The sequence below is a fragment of the Astyanax mexicanus genome, chromosome 1, assembly GCF_023375975.1.
Source record: "Astyanax mexicanus isolate ESR-SI-001 chromosome 1, AstMex3_surface, whole genome shotgun sequence".
Lineage (NCBI taxonomy): Eukaryota > Metazoa > Chordata > Actinopteri > Characiformes > Acestrorhamphidae > Astyanax > Astyanax mexicanus.
Window position 1 is genome coordinate 46,435,519 of NC_064408.1, and position 24,595 is coordinate 46,460,113.

A 24,595-nucleotide genomic window follows, 5' to 3' on the forward strand; every position below is an offset into this window, starting at 1 on the left:
CAGGGCAAGTTGAACATTATATATATATAGTTTATTTTTTCTTAAACCTGGACTCCCTATCTAGCCAATTCCAAAATTAAGCTAACTGACTCAAGCTGCAGTGTGGGTTTGATCTGTGTGTTTTCATTCAGAGACCTGCCTTTATAACCAGCTATCGAAAACATATCCACCACAATACAATAACTACATTTTGCCATATTGTCCAGCCCTGTTCACCATTTCTTTTTAGAAGCAAACTAGACTTAAGTGTATTTTTTGTTATATAAAAAAGCATTTATTTGTAGTTTTTCAGATTCATATTTGTCCAAACTAAAAACTTGATCTAGTGGATGTTTCTACTTAATTGAGCTTTCTTGTCATGATGGGGACGGAATACAGACACTCACGGAACCAGTTTTGAGATTTTATTAAAAATCCACAGGGTCCAGGGATAGTCAAAACAGAAAGCATATAACGCCAGCAAACAGATACCTAGAGGCTAAGACCATATCAGAGTCGGGAGGTAATACACGAGATAATCCACAGTGAAGTCGAGAACAAAAAGCAAGGTCATTCACGGAAAACAATCACAGAATAATAACGCTTTGTAAAGTGGTAGAAACCAGGCAATACGCGACACAGGTGTGTGCGCGCAGTGTCCTTAAATAGGGTAGGTAATCAATACTACGGGCCTCCTGGAGGAAGCAGGTGAGGTGTCACGTGAGTGGGTGTGTGTGTGATGTCAGCGGGTGGTGCGTTCTGGGTAGTGTAGTTGTTAGACTGAAAACCTCCGTTGGAGCTCAGTGTGGAAGGAACAGAAGCGCCTACAGCACCAGATGTGACATTTCTCTACTTCAAGTGATCTCTCCTTTATCAAATTGATCTAATTAATGTGCACAAAAGATGATGTGAGATGTAGTTCATGTTTTGAAAATTTTGCAATTTTATACTTTTATGTAGATTAACAGGCCGGGATTTTTGTTAATTGTTTGCCTAGCATTACACCACTAAATCTCGTGGATTTCTATTTAGTCATTACATAAAAAGCTTTCATGTTTGATAAGGAACATTACTGAAAAATGTAATTGTAATTGTAATAGAAAATTAAAAAAAAATAATCTGCTAATGTCAAAATATAACAAATAAAATTATAAAATTGTCTCTTTCCTGAACTTCATTTTAAAATCCACATGTTCCTGAATACAAATCAAACAGGTCATGTCCTCCAAACCTTTAGTTTCATTAGTTTTATTTGTCTAGTTTTTTTAATGTCACCTTTACTTGCATGTTTCGGTAGGCCGGGCCGATATTAGTTACCAGGTCATCTCATGTAGCTTGTTTTAAAACAGCAATGACGCACCTTTGCACAGCGAAAAAACTACTGCTCCTTTATAAACTCCTTTGTAACGCTGTACACCACTTGAGTTTACTGATCCTTAATACCTGACCCTAAAATTCATAAAATTCATGAATAATTGTGCATTATTGTCCAAAAAATGTTTTTTTTTTTTTTTGCATCATCTCTAACTTCTCTTTTCCTTTGTGTTACAGGTGTTGGACAAGTGGGAGGTGTATTGTCTCCAATGATAAGATAGCTTCTTCAAGCAGGGATGCTGAACTTTTATTCATGCCTCATGAATTCATGAGCTTTTTTTTGTTTGTTTTTGCTGTAGGGAAATAGAGGTTCATTGGAAATGTTTTATTTTATCATGATAATTGTTAAAACATTGGATAAACATTTCTATTGTGTTCTGTATGTTTGTGATTGTGTACTTTCATAAAGTGATCTGTTAGGTAGTGACTGTTAAATTACTATTTAGGATACTATAATCCAACGCAGATCTGTCAGAGTAAGTGTTACACTTTAAAATAAGTGGACCGTTCCTGTGTAGTTATTGTGTAAGTACTGTGTAAGTACATTGCTGTTACATATGATATATGCGTACCAAACCTAAATACATTTATTCGAAAATAAGTATTTTAAATGTTACACTTTAAAATAAGTGGACAGTTCCTGTGTAGTTATTGTGTAAGTACTGTGTAAGTACATTGTTGTTACATATGAAATATGTGTACCAAAGTTAAACATATTTATTATATAGGATTTTAATGTTACAATTTAAAATGTTCCTGTGTAGTTATTGTGTAAGTACTGTGTAAGTACATTGCTGTTACATATGAAATATGTGTACCAAAGTTAAAAATATATATCCCACAGTAAGTACATTAAATGTTACACTTTAAAATAAGTGGACCGTTCCTGTGTAGTTATTGTGTAAGTACTGTGTAAGTACATTGTTGTTACATATGAAATATGTGTACCAAAGTTAAACATTTATTATATAGGATTTTAATGTTACAATTTAAAATGTTCCTGTGTAGTTATTGTGTAAGTACATTGCTGTTACATATGATATATGTGTACCAAAGTTAAACATATTTATCCCACAATAAGTATTTTAAATGTTACACTTTAAAATAAGTGGACAGTTCCTGTGTATTTATTGTGTAAGTACTGTGTAAGTACATTGCTGTTACATATGAAATATGTGTACCAAAGTTAAACATATATATCCCACAGTAAGTACATTAAATGTTACACTTTAAAATAAGTGGACAGTTCCTGTGTAGTTATTGTGTAAGTACTGTGTAAGTACATTGTTGTTACATATGAAATATGTGTACCAAAGTTAAACATATTTATTATATAGGATTTTAATGTTACAATTTAAAATGTTCCTGTGTAGTTATTGTGTAAGTACTGTGTATGTACATTGCTGTTAAATATGATATACATGAACCAAAGTTAAAAATATTTATTATATAGCATTTTAATGTTACACTTTAAAATGTTCCTGTGTAGTTATTATGTAAGTACTGGTAAATTACAGGTTGTTAATCAGAGTACTGCTTTTGGGATAGTGTAATAAATAGGATATTTAGGAGTTTTATCTTTACAATTCAGTTTGCTGAAACTTGCTGTTATAGATCTGCAAGGTTATAGAGGGGTTGATCCCTGATAATGTGATGGCAACATAATCATACCATTAAAACTAGATAAAGGTTAGAAACATTTTAATTATATTACATTTTAAGTATAGTTAAACATTACATTAAATATTAAAAGAAGGAGTGTTTAATGATTTGATTTATAAGATGGAAACCTGTAGGTTTTTGTTCTGAATGAACATAAGTGGAGTCTTTAGGTGAGCTAACAAAGTAAGGTAATGTGCTGGATATCAATGAGTACTTTCCCCCTGAGGGGACGATATGCTGACATCCTTTTCTTCCCAAAATTATTTTAGTTTTCAAAACACTCAATCAGCCTTAATTACATATCAGACAATATCTGTTGGATAAGTTTACACTCAACTTATCACACACACTATTACACATGTGTAAGTACACACACATTGTTACACAAGTGTAAGTACACGTGCTCTATTACTTGTGTAAGTACACTCCCCCTGGTACACATGTGTACTTACACAAGTCAAAATTAACCTTAATACACATGTGTAATTACATAACCTGTACCTCTGTAGTTAATCTGTAACAATGTGTACTTCATCAGTAGTTACACTGTAGTTACATGGATTGTTACCATGTAACTACATAGTACTTAGGGACACTTATTATAAAGTGGGACCGAAAAATGTTATGAGGTCAGAAAGAGTAATTACATATCAATACATACAAAAGAGATAATTTCTAACAAACATTTTATATGATTTGTTATGACATATCGAAGAGAAAAGTTGAAATATCTGTGTAGAAAAAATATTGCTATTACAACCTAAAAGTTTACACTTTTAGTTAAAACTAAGGTTTGTGTAAAATAATTAATGAATTATTACAGGTCTGTAGAATGTATTTAAACCTACTGTAATAAACTTTTGTTAAATAACAGCACAAATTATCCAGACAGCACTCAGTCATGTGACTGTTATTAGGGGCTGGGGATTTCTAAGTTTCCCTCATAAGAAAATTGTTTCTATTTTTTTTTATCATGTTTTTAATATATTTTCTTCTATTTTATTTGTTTATTTATATTACCTCTAATTGTCAGAATTGTTAAAATGAAGTTAAATATGTTTAAGCATTTGATACACAACATATGCACACCCCCTCAAAAATTACCCACATTCATTTCCTATGTTATTTAATTCAAAGTTTTTTCTTTGTTCTATTTTTTGAAAGAATATTATTTTATTATTGAATATAATGATGTCACGTCTGGTGCTGTAGGCACTTCCTGTCCTTCCACACTGGTCTCCAACGGAGGTTGTCAGCCTAACAACTACAATACCCAGAATGCACCACTCGCTGACAACACACACACTGCTGATCACGTGACACCTCACCTGCCCCGGCTAGGAAGCCCTGAGTATTACCACCAGTATAAAAGTACTGCTCAGACGCTCACCTGCGCCGCGTATTGCCTAGGTTTCTTCCGACATTACAAAGCGTTATTTCTGTGATTATTTTCTGTGTATGACCTTGCCTTTTGTTTTTGACTACCGATTTTTGCCTTTGCCATCGTTGTGGATTTTTTCGTGTTTTACCCTGGACTGTTTATCGTTTATGTTTTTCGGATCACCTTTGATACTGCCTGCCTCGTATATGACCATTGGACTGTTTATCGTTTCTGTTTTTGGATTGCCTCTGATACTGCTTACTTCGTGTATGACCACTGGACTGCCTCACTATCCTGTTAAGCTCTTCGCTCCCAGGTATACCTTTACTGGTGTTTTGTTTGCATTGCTAATCTCATTCTCTGTACCCTGTGGGTTTTTAATAAAATCCTTAACTGGTTCCGCGAGTGTCTGTATTCTGTACCCCACCATGACAGAATACGCGGCCTCACGTGAACAGACAGCGATCTCTGACCAGTTGAAAACAGGGTTGATTAGCCAGGGACAACTGCTCGGTCAGCACCAACAAACCCTCGTTGGTGTGACTCACGCTGTTACAGAGCTAGCTAGCCAGCAAGCTAATCAGCAACACCAGCTGACTAACATCCTCAAGCACCTACAGGGATTAGCTTCGGCTAACGCTAGCTCTGCTGCTAACCCTAGCTCCATGGCTAACACCAGGCCTCATAACCCCAGCGCTTCTTCCTCCGGATTTTTTGTGTGCAAACCGGAGTTATATGACGGTGATCCGGTGAAGTGCAGCGGTTTTATTTTACAGTGCTCTGTGTACTTCAGTAACTCTCCAGAGACTACTGATAAAGCCAAGATAGGCTTTATTATCTCTCGTCTCTCCGGGAAAGCACTCGAGTGGGCTACTGCTGTGTGGGATAGCATTTCGGTGGCTAGCTACACGGATTTTTTGGACACTTTCCGCTCTGTTTTTGATCACTCGCGTTACGGTCAATCTAATGGAGAGTTACTGCTTGCTCTGAAGCAAGGTCACAAGCCAGTCGCTACGTATGCTCTGGAGTTTCGGACGCTAGCTGCTGGCAGTGGATGGAATGACGCAGCACTTCTCTCGGTGTTTAAAAACGGACTCAACCCGGATGTTTTAAGAGAGTTAGCATGCCGAGATGAAGCACTCACTCTTAACCAACTCATTGCTCTCTCTATTCGCCTGGATCAGCTGCTATCTCGTCGTCCCAAGTCCAACACTCACGTCGCTTCTGTACCTCATCCACACGTCTCTGCCAGCGGTTTCAGTGGGTGTACATCTACTCCGGAGTCCACACCTGAACCCATGGATATCCAGAGGTCCAGACTGTCTGCTGCCGAACGCCAACGCCGTATTCGTTTCCAGCTATGTCTCTACTGTGGAGAGAAGGGTCATCGCAAAGCTGAGTGTGGTTTCCTGACCCGATCCATGAGGTCTCCTGCGACGGGAAAGCGCGTGGAAAGGGTTCCACGCGCCAACGTGGTACGTAACTTGACTCCTTGTCGTGATTCTAAGAGTTTCTCTCTGCCTATGATTTTAAGTTCACCTACTGGTTCTTTTCCTGTCGCAGCACTCATTGATTCCGGATCGGAGGGAAACTTCATAAGCCTGGAGTTGGTGAAAGAGCACAACATCCCCACGAAGGAGCTCCGTCGCCCCATCTCTATCCACACCGTTGATGGGAAATTGGTGCGCTCCAGACCTGTCACTCTCCAGACTGTACCACTCTCTCTCCAAGCCAGCGCTCTCCACCACGAGGAACTGTCTCTGTTCGTGCTTCCCAGCACGGAACACCCATTGATTTTGGGCATGCCTTGGCTCAAGACGCACAACCCACTGATTTCCTGGCCTGAGGGGGACATTACGGTTTGGTCTGATTTCTGTTTTGAACATTGTTTAGCCCATTCTGATATAGCCTTACAGTCCACCTCTATTGAAAGCCCCAAAGCCGTAGATTCTCCCGTAGTTCCCTCTGAGTATTCCGATTATCTGGAAGTATTTAGCAAAGCTAATGCTACTAAGCTGCCACCACATCGCCCCTATGACTGTGCCATAGATCTTATTGAAGGTGCCACTCTTCCTAAGGCTAGAATATATCCCCTCACTCTTGACGAAAAGAAGGCTATGGCTACTTATGTAGAGGAGGCTCTTGCGCAGGGTTTCATTCGCCCATCTAAGTCTCCTGTAGGTTCGGGCTTCTTTTTTGTTAAAAAGAAAGATGGTGGTCTCCGTCCTTGTATTGATTACTGTGGTTTAAATGATATCACCAAGAAGTTCGCTTACCCGCTCCCTCTCATCCCTAGTGCTCTCGAACAATTACGTGAGGCTAAGTATTTCACCAAGCTCGACTTACGCAGTGCCTATAATCTCATTCGCATCCGTGAGGGGGATGAATGGAAGACTGCCTTTACTACCACCAATGGGCACTATGAGTACTTGGTAATGAGTTTTGGTCTAGCTAACGCACCGGCAGTCTTCCAGTCATTCATGAACGACATTTTTCGCGACATGATAAACAAGCATTTAGTCCTTTTTATAGATGACATTCTGATTTATTCACCGGATTTAGAATCCCACGTTCGTCATGTCCGCTCCGTACTTAGACGTTTGCTAGACAACAATTTGTATGCTAAAGCCGAGAAGTGTGAGTTCCATCTCCAACGGGTCACATTTCTCGGCTATGTCATTAGTCCCCAGGGTGTCCTCATGGACGACACTAAAGTTTCCGCAGTCACCAATTGGCCCGTTCCTCAGTCCATTAAAGACCTCCAACGTTTTTTGTGTTTTGCTAATTTTTATAGGAGGTTCATACGCAACTTTAGCAGTATTGCCGCTCCGCTTACGGCATTAACTAAGGGAGCCACCAAGGTACTTAATTGGTCACCCGCAGCAGAGGCTGCTTTTGCTAGACTTAAGTCCGCGTTTGTTTCAGCTCCCATACTCGCTCACCCCAAACCCGATTTGCCATTTGTGGTCGAGGTTGACGCTTCTGATTCTGTGGTGGGGGCCGTGTTATCACAGCATAGTGGCTCTCCACCTAAACTTCATCCCATAGCTTTCTTTTCTAGAAAGATGTCTCCTGCAGAACGCAATTATGGCATAGGGGATAGGGAACTGTTAGCTGTAAAACTAGCTCTCGAGGAGTGGCGTCACTGGCTGGAGGGGTCCGCTCATCCGTTCACTGTTCTCACGGATCATAAGAACCTGGAGTACTTACGTAATGCTAAACGCCTCAACCCTCGCCAAGCACGCTGGTCACTGTTTTTCTCCAGGTTTGATTTTTCTATTTCGTTCCGACCTGGTAACCGTAACACCAAGGCGGATGCGCTGTCATGAATCTTCTGCACTCCTGACAGCGCATCTCAGTCCTCTGAGTGTGAGCGCATTCTACCCCAGACGTTAAAATAGCAGCTATTCGCTGGGAATTGGATGATCTTATTCAGCAGGCTGCTGAACAATCACCCATTCCTGAGGGTTGTCCACCTCAGAAAACTTTCGTTCCCTTGCAATATCGTGATCGTCTCATTAGCTGGGCTCACTCTTCCCTCACGTCAGGTCATCCGGGTGTCACGCGCACTTTACAGTTAATTTCAGCTCGTTATTGGTGGGAGACCATGCGAGCTGACGTACACACTTTTGTAGTCTCTTGCTCGGTATGTGCTCAGTGCAAAACGCCTAAAACCCTTCCAGCCGGTAAGCTAGTTCCTCTACCCGTTCCAGAGCGACCCTGGTCTCATATCGCGGTAGGCTTTGTCACGGACTTACCTGAGTCCGAGGGGTACACTACCGTTCTCACGGTTGTAGACAGGTTTTCTAGGGGGGTTAAGTTTATTCCTTTCCCTGCACTACCTACAGCTTTTCAGACAGCTCAGGCCATCTACTCTCACATTTTTAGACACTTTGGTATCCCTGAAGATATCCTTTCGGATAGAGGCCCTCAGTTCACGTCTAGAGTATGGAAAACCTTCTTTGAGCATTTAGGGGTTCATGTGAGTCTGACTTCAGGGTTTCATCCCACTAGCAATGGGCAGTGTGAGCGTGTCAATCAGGAGCTTGGTAAATTCCTCAGACTTTACTGTCACAAACATCCCTCCGACTGGTCTCAGTTTCTTATATGGGCAGAAATTGCACAAAACTCTCTCACTAACTCTACCTCTGGTCTTACGCCCTTCCAGTGCATTCTGGGGTTCCAACCTCCGTTAGCTCCGTGGACAGCCGTGGCTACTGAGGTTCCGGCAGTAGACGACTGGATGAAACGGAGTGAGCAGGTGTGGGAGGAAACTCATCAGCAGGTCTCGGATGCGTTACACCGCTACAAGGAAAGGTCTGACAGACACCGAGGCAGTACCCCCCAATACCAACCCGGGGATCGGGTTTGGTTGTCTACACGGGACTTGAGGTTTGAGGGAGAATGCAGGAGGCTGGTACCTAAATACATTGGTCCCTTTAAGGTGTTGTCCCAGGTTAACGAGGTTACCTATAAAATTGAGCTGCCTGCTCAATACCGTATACACAACTCATTCCATGTGTCTCTTCTCAAGGCTCTTGTCCCAGGTCCGCTCGCTGAGGGTACTCCAGATGACGTTCCATCCGCGGCAGTGGAGGGGGAGGCCTCGTCTACTTATGCGGTGAGAAAGGTACTGGATTCTCGCAGGCGCGGTGGTGTACTCCAGTATCTGATCGACTGGGAGGGCTACGGCCCCGAGGAGCGTTGCTGGGTTGCTGCCGGTGACGTGCTGGACCCTGCTCTTCTGGCTGAGTTTCATGCCCGTTTCCCAGGCAAGCCTGCTCCCAGACCCCGTGGGCGTCCCAAGCGCTCACTTTCCTCGTCGGTTCCGGTGCGTCGGGGTTCCCGGTCTCACAGCCCCCGCCTGTCCGGTACCTCTGTGGCGACTCCTGTTCCTCCCGCCGGTACTCCCTGCTCGTCGGGTGGACGTCGTCGTGGTTGTCCTCGTTCCCGTCCGACTCCTTCGGGGGAGGGTACTGTCACGTCTGGTGCTGTAGGCACTTCCTGTCCTTCCACACTGGTCTCCAACGGAGGTTGTCAGCCTAACAACTACAATACCCAGAATGCACCACCCGCTGACAACACACACACTGCTGATCACGTGACACCTCAGCTGCCCCGGCCAGGAAGCCCTGAGTATTAGCACCAGTATAAAAGTACTGCTCAGACGCTCACCTGCGCCGCGTATTGGTTTCGTCCGACATTACAAAGCGTTATTTCTGTGATTATTTTCTGTGTATGACCTTGCCTTTTGTTTTTGACTACCGATTTTTGCCTTTGCCTTCGTTGTGGATTTTTTCTTGTTTTACCCTGGACTGTTTATCGTTTATGTTTTTCAGATCACCTTTGATACTGCCTGCCTTGTATATGACCATTGGACTGTTTATCGTTTCTGTTTTTGGATTGCCTCTGATACTGCTTACTTCGTGTATGACCACTGGACTGCCTCACTATCCTGTTAAGCTCTTCGCTCCCAGGTATACCTTTACTGGTGTTTTGTTTGCATTGCTAATCTCATTCTCTGTACCCTGTGGGTTTTTAATAAAATCCTTAACTGGTTCCGCGAGTGTCTGTATTCTGTACCCCACCCTGACAAATGACTTCTATAAAGCTTCATTTTGTATAATTGTAAGCTTGTACTGGTAAATTCTTTGTTACATTACATTACATTATATTACTTTATTATTATTATTATTATTATTATTATTATTATTATTATTATTATTATTATTTTATGCACAATCTGTGTATAAAAGTGAGAGGCTTGGTAAGTTACTTTTAGTTTTTAGTTTCTACTGAATGTTTTAAACTGATACTTTTTGTCAAATCACTAAGAATACTGTTATTACAAAAATGCCTTGCAGCTAATTTAACAATATTGCTAAATAGACTACCTTCGTACTAGTTAGCTAAGCCAACTACAGTAGTTAGCTAACTACAATAGTTTAACTTATAATAGGTAAATAATATTATATGATAAAATATGTCAACAGCTAGTTATAATTTTCTAAAAGTAAATATACTCACTCTTAAGGTAACCTAAACCTAATCAAATATGTACAGTTATCTTTCACTACTGCCATCAAATCTTTTGTGTTAGAACATTTAAATTGTTATTTAGATTTGTGAGCTGTGCTTGATGTAGTCACAAAAAAGCTGTGCTTCTTCATAAAGTAAGGTTTGTGCTAAACGAAACAACAATTTTACTCCATATTGGAGTATAGAATATTGGAATAGAAAACAATAAATATTTAATTTATTCCAAAAATATATCTTAAAAACACATAAAGTACATGAAGTAACATAAAAAATGAAAGCGGGTCATTTTTGACTCATGTTGTGCATTAGAGGGTAGTAATACAAAAAGGGTTTTTATTCAAAAAGTAAGAAATAAAAAAATAAAATAAGGATGGATGATCAACAACAAGTTAATCGAGGAATACATTAAGTAACTAAATTATTAAATTAATTTATTGAAAAGATATAAGAAAATGAAAACTCAGCCAGGTCACTTTTAACCCATGTTGTGCATCAAAGGGTTAAAAAGATAAAGATAAGACTGAGTTAACCCTGGCCTCCTTGTGCCCTTTATTCTGTTTTAACCCTAGGCCTGTACATGTATTTAGTAAAATATCATTAAATGGTTAAGCATGTTTGAATAACAATCCTGTCAACAACATGTTAATTCTGCTCTAGCAATAGAAAATAAAAACTCTGTGGTCAGTTAATGAAGCAATTGTATTGCTAACATGCTGAATATGAGCCTTATATTTTTAAACAGAAACACTGACCTGAGTATCTGCAGTTTACAGTGTGAACTCTTCAGTCCAGCACAGAGAAGCTCCACTCCGGAATCCTGCAGGTCATTGTTACTCAGGTCCAGCTCCTTCAGGGAGCAGTTTTCCAAGTTAAAAACGGATCCCAGATTTTCACAAGTCTTTTCTCCAAGATTACAAGAAGCGAGTCTAAAAAATGAAGAATAGACCCAACAGACAGTAAACACAATAAGAAATATTTGATTTAAACAAAATTAAACCGTTAGTATATACAGTGGTACAAAAGTATTTATACCCCTTGAACTTTTTCACATTTGTTTACCTTAAAACCACAAACTTTTATTTTGTGAGATTTTAAATGATACACCAACACAAAGTAGCACATAATGTGAAGTGAATTGAAAATTATACATTGTTTTAAAAACATATATAAATTAAAAATCTGAAAAGTGTGATGTGCAAAAGTATTCAGCCCCTTTACTCCTACAAATGCAGTCAATTGCCGTCAGACGACACTAAATAGGTTATTAGAGTCCAGTTTTGTGTAATTTAGTCTCAGTATCAATACAGCTGTTCTGTATCGACCTCAGTTGTTTGTAAGAAAACACTAGTAAAACAGCATCATGAAGACCAAGGACCTCACCAGACAGGTCAGGGATAAAGATGTGGAGAAGTTTAAAGCAGGGTTAGGTTATAAAAACATATCCCAAGCTTTTAGCATCCCAAAGAGCACTGTTCAATCCATCATCCAAAAAATAGAAAAAGTATTCTACACCTGCAAACCTACCAAGACATGGCCGTTCACCCAAACTAACAGATCAAGCAAGGAGAGCACTAGTCAGAGAAGCAACCAAGAGGCCCATGGTCACTCTGGAGGAGCTGCAGAAACCCACAGCTCAGGTGGGAGAATCTGTTGACAGAACAACTATAAGTTGTGAACTTCACAAATCTGGCCTTTTTAGAAGAGTGGCAAGAAAAAAGCCACTGTTGAAAGAAAGACATAAGAAGTGCTGTTTGTACAGCAAACATGGTAGAAAGTTCTGTGGTCAGATGAGACCAAAGTTGAACTTTATGGTATAAATACAAAGTGCTTTGTGTGGCAGAAAAGTAACACTGCTCATCATTGTGAACACACCATCCTCAAAGCAAAACATGGTGGTGGCAGCATCATGCTGTGGGGATGCTTTTCTTCAGCAGGGACAGAGAAGTTGGTCAGAGATGATGAAAAGATGGATGGGGCTAAATACAGGGCAAGAAGAAAACCTGGTGGAGGCTGCAAAACACTTTAAACTGGGAAGGAGATTCAAGACAATGACTCTAAATATACAACCAGGGCTACAGTGGAATGGGTTAGATCAGATAATATTCATGTGTTAGAAAGTCCCAGTCAAAATTCTGACCTAAATACCACTGAACTTCTGTGGCAAGACGTGAAAATTGCTGTTCACAGACACTCAGTCCAACTTGGCTGAACTTGAGCTTTTTTGTAAAGAAGAATGAGCAAAAGTCTCAGTATATAGAAGCGCAAAGCTGGTAGAGATATACCACAAAAGACTTGCAGCTGTAATTGCAGTGAAAGGTGGCTCTATAAAGTATTAATATGTGGGGCTAAATACCTTTGCACATCACACTTTTCAGATTTTTATTTGATATATATATTTTTAAATATATATATATATATATATAATTATTGTTACACTTCACAATTATGTGCTTTTTGTGTTGATTTATCACAGTCTTAACTACTGATGTTTCTTTTTAAATAATTAATTTAGAGAAAAAAGTTAATGTATCACAGGTGACCAGTTAGGTAAGACTGAGATATTGAAGGATCATACGACAATCTATAGACACTAGAGACAGAGTGAATGACTACATATATTACATACAAAAGAGATATTTTCACAAATATTTCAAACAAATATTTTATATTATTTGTAATAAAATATAGTAACGGTGAAAGATCTGTACAGTGTTAATAATTACTAATCCACCATAAAAATATGAGCTGATTAAATCATGATTTAATAATCATTACAGATCTGAAACCTATTTATTACTACTGTAATACACTTATAATTAATACACATATTTTATATGCACTCAATCATGAGAATTATCGGGGGCTTTTATTTAATGTATTTGACTATATGAATAGTTTGTCAAGGCGTTGTATAAAGAGATTTTAGAAGTGAGACACACAGACAAAATAGAAAAAGTCTTTACAGAGGTGTTTGGCCTTAACCTATTACTTTAATTATAAACAGTTAATTAAAGACTGAATGAAAATACTCACACAGCTTTTTTGGATGCTTTCACTACTGGCAATAGTCTCAGAAGACACTCCTCTGATGGGTCATATTTACTGAGGTAAAACTCATCCAGGTCTTCTTCTGAGTTCAGCAACACAAACACCAGAGCTGACCACTGACCATGAGAGAGTCTGGCCCGATAGAGACAATGATCAGCACCTCCACTCAGGTACTTCTGCACTTCCTGCACTAGAGAGTGATCCTTCAGTTCATTCAAACAGTGGAACAGATTAATGGATTTCTCTGGAGAGCTAATCGTGTTAATCCTCTCCTTGATGTATTTGACAGTTTTCTCATTGCTGTGAGAGCTCCTTTCTCTCGGTCTGAGTACATCTTGTAGGAGATTCTGATTTGACTCCAGCGAGAGACCCAGAAGGAAACAAAGGAACAGGTCCAGGTGTCCACTCTCACTCTGTAAGGCCTTGTCCACTGCACTGTTAAGGAAGTCAGACATAGTTGGCCTGCTGAAAAGCCTGCGGAGTTTACTGGCTTGCTGGTTCAGATTTTTTCTTTTGAGAAACACGTATAAGGCAGCAAAGAATTCCTGAATGCTCAGATGAACAAAGCTGAAGACCTTCCCCATGTGCAGCTCATACTCCTCTCTGAAGATCTGGGTGCACACTCCTGAGTACACTGATACCTCTCTAATATCAATGCCACACAGTCTTAGGTCTTCTTCATAGAAGATTATGTTTCCTTTTTCAAGCTGCTGGAAAGCAAGTTTCCCCAGAGCTAAGATAGTTTTTCTTGTCTGATGAGGATCGAGGTCTCTTGTCCCACTGTACTTCTGGCTCATGTTTTTCATCTGAAAGATCAAGAAGTGTGTAAACATCTGCGTCAGTGTCTTGGGGGTTTCTTCACTCTCTGTTTCACTTAGCATTCTCTCCAGAACAGTGGCTGCAATCCAACAGAAGACTGGTATGTGGCACATAATGTAAAGACTTCTTGAAGACTTGATGTGTGTAATGATTTTGTTGGCCATAACCTGATCACTGATCCTTTTCTTGAAGTACTCCTGTTTCTGATTGTCACTGAAACCTCGCACTTCTGTTAACAGGTCAACATATTCAGAAGGAATCTGACTCATTGCTGCTGGTCGAGAGGTGATCCAGAGCAGAGCAGAGGGTAGCAGATTCCCCTTGATGAGGTTTGTCAAAAGAACATCCACTGAGGTTTGCTCTTCTATATCCACCAAGTTCTCATTTTTCTGGAAGTCTAAAGGCAGTCGACACTCATCCAGACCATCAAAGATAAACATGATTTTGTAGCATTTATAATGGCTTGGTTTTAAATCTTGTGTTTCTGGAAAGAAGCGCTGAAGCAGATTCACCAGACTGATCCTCTTTTCCTTCATCAAATTCAATTCTCTAAAAGGGAGTGGAAATATGAACAAAAAATCCTGATTTTCTTTTTCTTCAGCCCAGTTCAGAATTAACTTCTGCACAGAGACGGTTTTTCCAATTCCAGCAACTCCTTTAGTCAGTACAGTTCTGATGGGCTGTTTTTGGTCAGGTAATGGTTTGAAGATGTCACTGCATTTGATTGGTGTCTCCTGTGTTGTCCTTTTTCTGGATTCAGCTTCAATCTGTTTGACCTCATGTTCTTGCTTGACCTCTCCACTCCCTTCCTCTGTGATGTAGAGCTCTGTGTAGATCTCATTCAGAAGTGCTGAATGTCCATGGCCTGAGATTCCTTCATTAATTCTCTTACATTTATCCCTCAGTTTGGATTTAAAGTTTTGATGACAAGCTGGGGCTAATTCTGGTGACAGAGGAGGGATACAACACATGTTATCAACTGTGGTTATGCATTAAAGACACCTGTGTAGAACAATTCTATGAATAAAGATATCAGAAAAATGTAGGACAATAGTGATACTTATCCAAATGCTAATGCTAATCCAAACAAATGCACAGTTTCTTACATTTACTTTGAGTTTTATTTTATTGTACACAGTATGAACTCAATATATTTCATGTTTTGTCAGAACAACTTTATTCAATTTGTTAACATACATTATTTGAGGAACATGTTTTAAACATTTTTATTTATAATGCATTTGTTACAAACTGAGAATCCTTGGCTTATCTTTGCTTATCACAGACTTTCTGTGGATACTGCTTTTGCACCAAAATTATGATTACAATCATAAGGATAATTTGAAATGATCCTCAATTTTTATTTATTTATTACCAAATTTTTAAGCCCTAAATTACACCATTCACACTTTTGTAGAATGTTTTGCAGGCCTGAAATGTACAAATAAATGTTATTTTTAAATTAAATGAAGTTAAGCAGACACATAATCAAATATTTTTGGTCAATACTGTCTGCATTTAAAGACAAAGAAAATGTAAGAAACACTATGTTTTTTTAAATTAGCATTTTTCATAGTATCCCAACTTTTGCTAATTTGAGCTAGTAATTAAAAAAAAACAAAGATTGCAATAAGCTGTTTTTTTGTACCAGCTGTAGAGGTCTTAGAGTTATAAATATACAATCTTTAAATGTTAGGTTTGAAGACAAAAGCTATTACATTATCCTATAATTATCCAATGAAGTATTGACTTGTATTCCCTTTAATCAGCACTTCACATACGAAATAAATTAGCACTCGGATGTGTAACCATGATCATTAATAACCCAGAACTCTTACTGCTTCGTAATGTGTTAGCAAGGTCTGTCTCCTCCATGTCCCTCAGGATGTGTAGTGTGATCCCCAGAACCCCCTGTCTATAATCATACTCCATCTCTCTTTCAGAGTATTCTGGGCAATCTGGACTAAGGAACCTCTTGAATGTATTCAGCTCACTCTTCACCAGAGAGAAAATTTTGTTCTGCAGCTCCTGATTAAGAACAAGTGTCAGAAAATCACAAACAAAATTATAATTTCATTATAAAAATTATTATTTCTACATAATTTATTTATTAGTTGACTCTTCATTAGACATTAGCTGTTGCTTGCTTATTAATTGAGTATGTAGTCAGTAAAGCATTAGCTTATACACTGCCAAGCCAAAAAAGGACACCATCTTGAGCAATATAGTTAAGAGTGAGTAAATTCTCATTTGTTAAACAACCAGGCCAAAAGACTCATCCTGTGGTTGTGGAAAATATATTATTTTGCTTCAAATTGCTAGGAAGCTTAAAGATTGGACTCTAGAGCAATGGAAGAAGGTCATGTGGTCTAATGGGTCCAGATTTCCCCTGTTCCAGAGTGATGGAGCATCAGGGTAAGAAGAGAGGAAGCTGAAATAATCCACCTATCATGCCTAGTTCTACTGCACAAGCCTGTTGGGCAGTGCTGTGATGTGGGGTTGATGCTGCAGTCGGTCTGCAGGTCTTGGTTCAGCAACAGTATGTGCTGAAAGAATGAGGTCAGCTGACTACCTGAATATGCTGAATATAGATCAGGTTATTCCATCAAAGATTTTTTTTAATGTCTGATGGCACGGGCATATTCCAAGATTACAATGCCATTGGGTCAAGTTGTGAAAGACTGGACCATGGAGCACGAGGCATCATGATGTGACCACCTCAGTGTCTAGACCTGAACACCATTAAGAATCTTTGGGATGTGCTGGAGAAGACTTTGTGCCATGGTCTAAATCCCCTGTCATCAGTACAAGATCTTGGTGAAAAATTAATTCAACTCTGGACAGAAATAAATCTTGTGACATTGCAGAAGCTTAGTGAAACAATGCCACAGTGAATGTATGACATAATCAAAGCTAAAGGAGGTACAACTAAATATTAGAGATTGTAACTTTTTTGCCCGGCGGCAAATATTTGCTCATTATCTGTGTAACAGCTAAACATAAAAAAATAACAGAATAAATTACTAATGCTTATTTGTTAGTCTTGTTAGTTATCGGTTAGTAGGTTATAGAAATGCATAAAAAATTTAACAAAAAGTTCTTAATTTCATTAGCACAGCCTCTAGAATACCATTTTCCCAAGAGAATAAATAATTTAAATATAAATATAATGCAGCTGATTATGAGGTGATGAAAAGATAATTAATGGGACTAACACATACATTAGTTATAATATTACTTCTCTAAGCAAATTACCATAGTTATTCATTTATTAACAATGTACAGTTACAAAATGGGTAAGATAATGAATAAACTATAGACTACCTCATTAATTAACAGTGTAATCAGTTACTAATTTCTAAGTACTTAATCAATTACTAAGTTATTAATGCTATTAACTAATATATAAATAATGATGTAATAATAATGTATTATTAAGTATTTTGCAATCCTTCATGAAAAGATTTAACACTAAAGCTGTAATATTTAGAAAGAATTTCCTTAAACACACTAATCTCTCTCAAAATGTATGGAGTAGAATGTTTTTACTGTAATGTTTTAAATAACGTATGTTACTGAACAGCATCATAAAGTATTAATATTAACACTGTTAAAGTTATTATACAACATTAACTAAACATGACTATATTAGAATTGGCACATTTTTAACAAATCTAAACCTAGAAATAAAATAATAAAGAATTATAAAAAAATATATGGTTTAGGACTAACCTTAAACACATGGTTGAGATCTTTAGTGGGAATATTTTTTTTCTTTTTCTGGATGCTGTGGACAAATAAAAAATTCACACTGTGATCTACATGAAAAAATTGACTGATCTCACATCTGAATAGAACATTAACAAACACGAGTGATATTTCAAAAAAACAATAACATGTTAACAATGCTTGTCCCTTGTAACTTAAAAAAGCAAAATTATTTGATTAATAAACTTTATGTAAAGTATCGGTGAGTGTCTTAGGGTGCTTTCACACCTGAAAGTCTGGACCGTGGTCTGAATCAAGGTTCATGTGTTTGCTACATTGTATATATTTGGTCCGCTTATTTTTGTTTTCACACTGCAGTTTAAGGTGCGCACCAAAGACCTTTGTGTGATACTCCTACATCCTTTCATCATCACTTACGCATCGATGCGTTTTCCATAACTTGCGCTGATTGGTTTTAGAAGGACATGCGTCTGACGTTGGCGTGTTGACAATTCAGCGGGTGGTTCATTCAGCGGGAAGCCTTTTCAGAATAAGATTAAAATGAATAAACAGATTAATTTCGTCTCTATAGTAGTGCTGCTATTGTGGTTTTTATACCAGCAGCAGCAACTTCAGGCACAGTACTCTAGGTTAGTTCAACTTCGCCAAACGAACGTGCTTGTCCTGAAGCAGCTGTATCCACGGCTCATTTTTCCTGCTTTTCTGGTTATTTTGAGAGGGTGCTGACTGCAGCCTGCAGGAAGGCGGAGTTGGACGTCCAGTGCGTTCAGCTCCGCCCACTTTCTTAGCGTCATGCCATCCAGTCCAGCCCACTTTGTCTGCATCATGTCTTAGCTCCGCCTCTGAACGGAAGTAAACAATGTACAGGGCAGTTAGCGGACTTTAAATATAATGTGCCGCGTTGTCCGGGTTAAATACTGTTTATACACTACAAGCTTGCGATACTGATGAGGTGTGGCGTGGACAAAGTGGGAGGGACTGGACGCGCTGGACATCAAACTCCGCCTTCCCGCAGGCTGCAGTCAGTAGTAGATGGTTATTTTTCTTCTTCTACTGCCATTGCTGGGGAACGCCTGTTCAGCTTCCTGTAATTGGTCCGAAAGTTCGAACCGGTCCATGGTTCAGAAGATCCAGACCGAGACCACCTCCCTTGGTCGGACCAAAATCTGGTCCTTTGGACGAAACTGAAAAGTCAGAAAGTCCGGACCAAACAAGGCAGGTGTGAAAGCACCCTAACTCTCACCTGACTTGCGTGACAGACAAGAGGTAGACATTCGCAGATACTTTACATAGAGTTTATTAATCAAATGGTTCAGCTTACTTGAGTCAGGCAAAACAGGGTCATACATGAGAAATCCAGCAGAAAAACAGAGCAAGGCAAAGGAGAACTAAAATTTTCAACTGATTTAGAGAAAATTGATAGATTTTCAGAGTCATTTACTCAAAGTGAATACTTTACTCACGTTGGATCAGAAGTCACTGCTTCACTGCTGAAGTTTGGAGGATTCCTCCTGGAGTGGTCACTCGCCACAGACACATCACTGGGCTCTAGAGAATCTGCTGCCTCTGTTTCAGACCTGTTAACAGGGAAAACAGTAAAAACTCCAGCTTTTACACTTTGAAATTTAACATATAAGATTTTATTTGATTTTAACTAATTATTGAATATATATTGATAGATTTTCAGTTTTTATTAATCTATCAGAGTCAATTACTCAAAGTAAATACTTTACTAACGTTGGATCAGAAGTCGCTGCTTCACTGCTGAAGTTTGGAGGATTCCTCCTGGAGTGGTCACTCGCCACAGACACATCACTGGGCTCTAGAGACACTGCTGCCTCTGTTTTAGTCCTGTAACAGTGAAAACAGTAAAAACTCCAGCTTTTACACTATACAATTTTACATATCTTTTAAGAAAGCTCAAAAACACAGTGGAAAAACATCTCCCTCTGAATAGTAGTTTACTCTATGCAGTAATGAGCCATAACTTAGAGTTGTATTGGCCAATTGTTCATAAGTTATTGAGGTAGGCCTTAGTAATAATAATAATAATAATAATAATAATAATAATAAAAAATTAAGCTCTTTTACTGGGTGCAATTTAGAGTGCAATAAAACATAAACATTAGAAGTAAAAAGGTAAAGGTTTTTTAAACTTATTTAATTTAAACTAATTATTGAATATATAATAATAGATTTTATGTATTTATTAATCCATCAGAGTCATTTACTCAAAGTGAATACTTTACTCACGTTGTATCAGAAGTCGCTGCTTCACCGCTAAAGTTTGGAGGATTCCTCCTGGAGTGGTCACTCGCCACAGACACATCACTGGGCTCTAGAGAAACTGCTGCCTCTGTTTCAGTCCTGTTAACAGTGAAAACAGTAAAAACTCCAGCTTTACACTATGAAATCTAACATATCTATAGGAAAACTCAGGAACACAGTTAAAGACATTCACTCTCTGAACTGTACTCTGTGCAGTAATGTACCCTAACTCAGAGTTTTCTTCTTCACTGCTGAAGTTTGGAGGATTCCTCCTGGAGTGGTCACTCGCCACAGACACATCACTGGGCTCTAGAAAATCTGCTGCCTCTGTTTTAGTCCTGTTAACAGTAAAAAAAAAACAGTAAAAACTCCAGCGTTTACACTATGAAACGTAACATATCTTTAAAGAAAGCTCAAAAACACAGTTGAAAACATTCACTCTCTGAACAGTAATTTACTCTGTGCAGTAATGTACCCTAACTCAGAGTTTTCTTCTTCACTGCTGAAGTTTGGAGGATTCCTCCTGGAGTGGTCACTCGCCACAGACACGCTGGGCTCTAGAGAATCTGCTGTTTTATTCCTGTTAAAAGTAAAAACAGTAAAACTCCAGCATTTACACAATAAAATGTAACATATCTTTAAGAAAGCTCACAAATACATTTGAAAACATTCACTCTCAGAGCAGCAGTTTTATCCTTTACCGCTGAAGGATTTGAAGTTTGAAAACACATTGCTGAGGGCTACTTTCTTTAACATGAAAACTGCTCCTTCATGATGACTTATGATGAAAGTAATGTATGCAGCAATAACATCCTTTACTAAGTTTATTTCGTTTCAACCAGAGGGACTGTTAGGTTACATTCACACAGCAGGCAAAAGTAGCCCTGATATAATCTATTACATCATGTGTTTCACATGTGTCATCTGTATGGCAGTCTGAATGGCAAAAAAAGCATTTAGTTTGATATTTTTAATTCCAACATTTGGGCACAAAATGTTCAGACAAATTTCAGATATGGGGCCCATAAATGTTCATCTGAACCTTAAAGGACCAATATGTAACGCATTTTCAGTAGTAAATGATAAAATGATCAGGATGTATCATCAGATATTAAGGAAAAATGTTGAGTGAAAGCACTGGCAGCTCTTGCCAGCAGAGCTTCAGACAGTACGTGTTCACTCCGTCCCAGAGTTTTGTGTCAGTTTTGTCCTCTGTCTCCGCCTGCTGCTCGTTTCCCAACACTTACCCCACCCCGAAGTTGCCAGCACCCACACTACACTACACTACAGCGATCGGTGCTGCAGCAAAGGAGCTAGCTATCAGGGCTGGTTCAGTTAAACCATAGCTGCTACACAGCCTAAAAAGCCTCAGCACGTCTCAAAAAAGCTCAGTGACTAAAGAAGGAATATATAACGTACAGAATATAGAACTTATGGAATATAATTAGAGTTGAATACTGGCAGTGAGTTTGAAAGGTGGGGAAGACTTAAGTTTAAAAAGACTACAAGACCTGCTACTACAGAGCTGCTACTTTTCTCCTGAGCAGGTAAGCTAACTGGCTAGCTAATTTAGTCAGAAAATGCATCACCACCACTAGATGTGCTTACTAGGGACTGTCAGTGATCAGTGATCTGAGTGCAGCTGTGATAAAAAGGAAGAATATCTAAAATAGATAGATCGGTTAGCAAAGTAAGCTAAATGAGCTAGTGATCTGAATGTGCTGGAAAACGCAGTCACGCTACACATTCTAACATGAACTGCAATTAGTCACAACGGAGGAGCAGCCGTGTCACATCTGATTAAAACCTCAGCAGTGATGAGTACTCCAAAATATACGCCAGATAGTTAGTCTAAATAGTGACTTAGTTTAGCTCTCAGTGTGTTTATATGTTGAGTGATTTGTTACGTCCAAAACGATTCATGGTAAACGCTACTTATGGCCATCCCTAGCAACTATCTAGCTATTTAGCTGTTTTTTTATATGTCTGTTGTGTAACATACAGTCAATATAAATCTAGATACAGGTATAGATATGTTTTTCTGTCTCTCCTACCAGTCTAAACTGGCTTTGCTAAGCTAAGCAGTAATTTACTAGGACCTGTAAAGTAGTAACTCCAGCACTGGGGTGTGTATTTTTGGAGCAGTGGGATTTTTCAGGGCTTGGCTTAAGCTAACGCAGCTAGCGGTGCATGAGGCTAGTTTAGCTAGCTACGGATAAAGTTCACATAAGCATGACTTTCTTGCCATGGTAAAAGTTACTAAACATGTCTTTCACTGAATTGTGTAGATTTAGCCTGGCCCAACTTGGCAACCCGATGTAGTGCCATGGCTGGTGAGGGGTGGGCAGAGCAGACTTTCTTTTCCTACAGAATGTACATTTAAACATTAAACACTTAATTTTGTAAAATTTTTACCTGCTGTGTGAATACAGCCTTAGAGAGTATTACTTCAGAAAAGGATTTTAGGTTTATATGAAGACAGACAAGGCAGATTAGGACCTGGAAGGTAATGTGGCATGTAAAAGTGAAACAACTCTAAGATAAAAGAAATTGCAACATTTCATTATATGACACAACAAAAGGAAGTTAAGAAACACTACAAAAACATTTTTTGCATCAGCAAATGCTACAATACTGTAAAACAATGCAATACTCTGCCCACACAATGCCCTGACCTATACCCAGCTGAGATGGGTGATTCGGGATGAGCTGGAGTTTTACAGCATGAAGGAAAAGCAGCAACTATTGTTCAGCACCTCCAGGAACCCCTTCAAGACCCTGAAAAACCTATTCCAGGTGACTCTACCTCATGAAGACACTGAGAAAATGCAAAAATGTCTTCAAAAGGAAATGTGGAAATTAGAAGAATCTAAAGTATAAAACCTTTTATAGTTTAACATGTATATTGTTCCTGTATAGCTTTAATGTCTTCAATACTAAATGTAATAGTAAATGTACAATGTAAACAACTATAAAAAGGAAGAAAATACTTTTAATTATAAATTTAAGTGTCCAAACTTTTGACTGGTAATATATTATATTTACACATGAGTAGAACCATTTTACAACATCACAGGGACTTTTTTCATATGTTCTGATGTAAGGGTTACTCCAGTGACCTCCATCTTTGAGCTGTTTCTCTGAAGGAGCTGAACACACTCATGGAGATGCTGCACTCTGTCAAGAGATCATTTACAGCATATAAGGAAGTTGGATTTTAACAGGGCTTTTCAGACTGATGAATCACTCAAGTTTAAAAATAAACTACAGCCCCAGTTGGGTGTAGGTTATGTTTATATAAGTTAGTATATAAGTAAATAAAATAACATGTTATTCTACTGAATCTCTTTCTCTCTTTCTCTCTCTCCTTTCCTCTCCCTCTCTCTTTGTGTGTGCATTTCCTGCCTCCTGACCTATCCCTTAGGGACGTTTCTAGATTTTAGGTCATGTTTAGTCACTGGGCACACATATCAGAGCTCCTCTGGTGAATAGTAAACACTTTTCGAACAGCTAAAAATTAAATCAGATTGTTGTTGGTACCAGTGCCTAACATCATAGATTGTACATGAGTAACTGTTAAAACATTCCCTTGTAATAAATTATAAAATTTAAATATAATAAGTAATAAATATAATATCAGTGTACCTGATCTATGGTCTCCTTACATTTTACCTACTTAATTAGTATTTCATTATAGTTTGAAAAAGTACACTTTATTTGGCTGTGCTAATTTTGTACTGGTGATTAACTTACTTAAAATGATAAGTATTAACATTGTTTTATAAAACTGAGCTTTTTTTTTATAAAACCATACTTTTACTAAATGTGTTCTAGCAGCCTATATTTCCACAATAAAACTGTACTTCAGTGAAATTTGCTATAGCAAAACATAATACATACAAATTTAACCTGAACCTTTTTGTGTGTTAAAACTATACTTTAAAGTTTACTTCAGTTTTGTTTAAGCAAAAGAACTTAATGAACAGTAATGCTTGCAATGAGATATCTTGCTTTTGTTTTTATCCATTTATATACACTCCTCAAAGTAAATGTGATGTTAAATCTATATTTAATCACATCTTCATTTTTTTTTATCTTTAGTAGAACAACTCACACAAATATACTTAAATTGTATTAAATTGTGGCGAAAATAGCATATAATAAATGCAAATTTATATAATTGTAATTACAAAAAAATGAGTAAATCAACACAAATTTGTGGTTTCAAAATAACATAACTTATTTACAGACCTATTTCAGCAAAATTAAGTATACTTTTTTTTTAATGGGGTGTCT

At 38.3% G+C, this 24,595-nt stretch overlaps 1 protein-coding gene across 1 annotated transcript in view; it reads right to left on the reverse strand.

The window, feature by feature from the left end:
- Nucleotides 1-22,244, reverse strand: part of LOC103027963 (NACHT, LRR and PYD domains-containing protein 3) — a 37,591-nt gene extending 15,347 nt beyond the window's left edge. The window contains exons 1-10 of the mRNA XM_049462815.1: nt 22,235-22,244; nt 20,775-20,946; nt 20,524-20,637; nt 20,285-20,398; nt 19,769-19,882; nt 19,495-19,608; nt 18,035-18,089; nt 16,141-16,330; nt 13,469-15,245; nt 11,188-11,361 (exon numbers count right to left, since the gene is read on the reverse strand). Of these exons, the coding sequence (XP_049318772.1) occupies nt 11,188-11,361; nt 13,469-15,245; nt 16,141-16,330; nt 18,035-18,089; nt 19,495-19,608; nt 19,769-19,882; nt 20,285-20,398; nt 20,524-20,637; nt 20,775-20,946; nt 22,235-22,244 (2,834 nt within the window). The remainder of the gene's footprint in view (nt 1-11,187; nt 11,362-13,468; nt 15,246-16,140; nt 16,331-18,034; nt 18,090-19,494; nt 19,609-19,768; nt 19,883-20,284; nt 20,399-20,523; nt 20,638-20,774; nt 20,947-22,234) is intronic.
- Nucleotides 22,245-24,595: the final 2,351 nt, after the last annotated feature.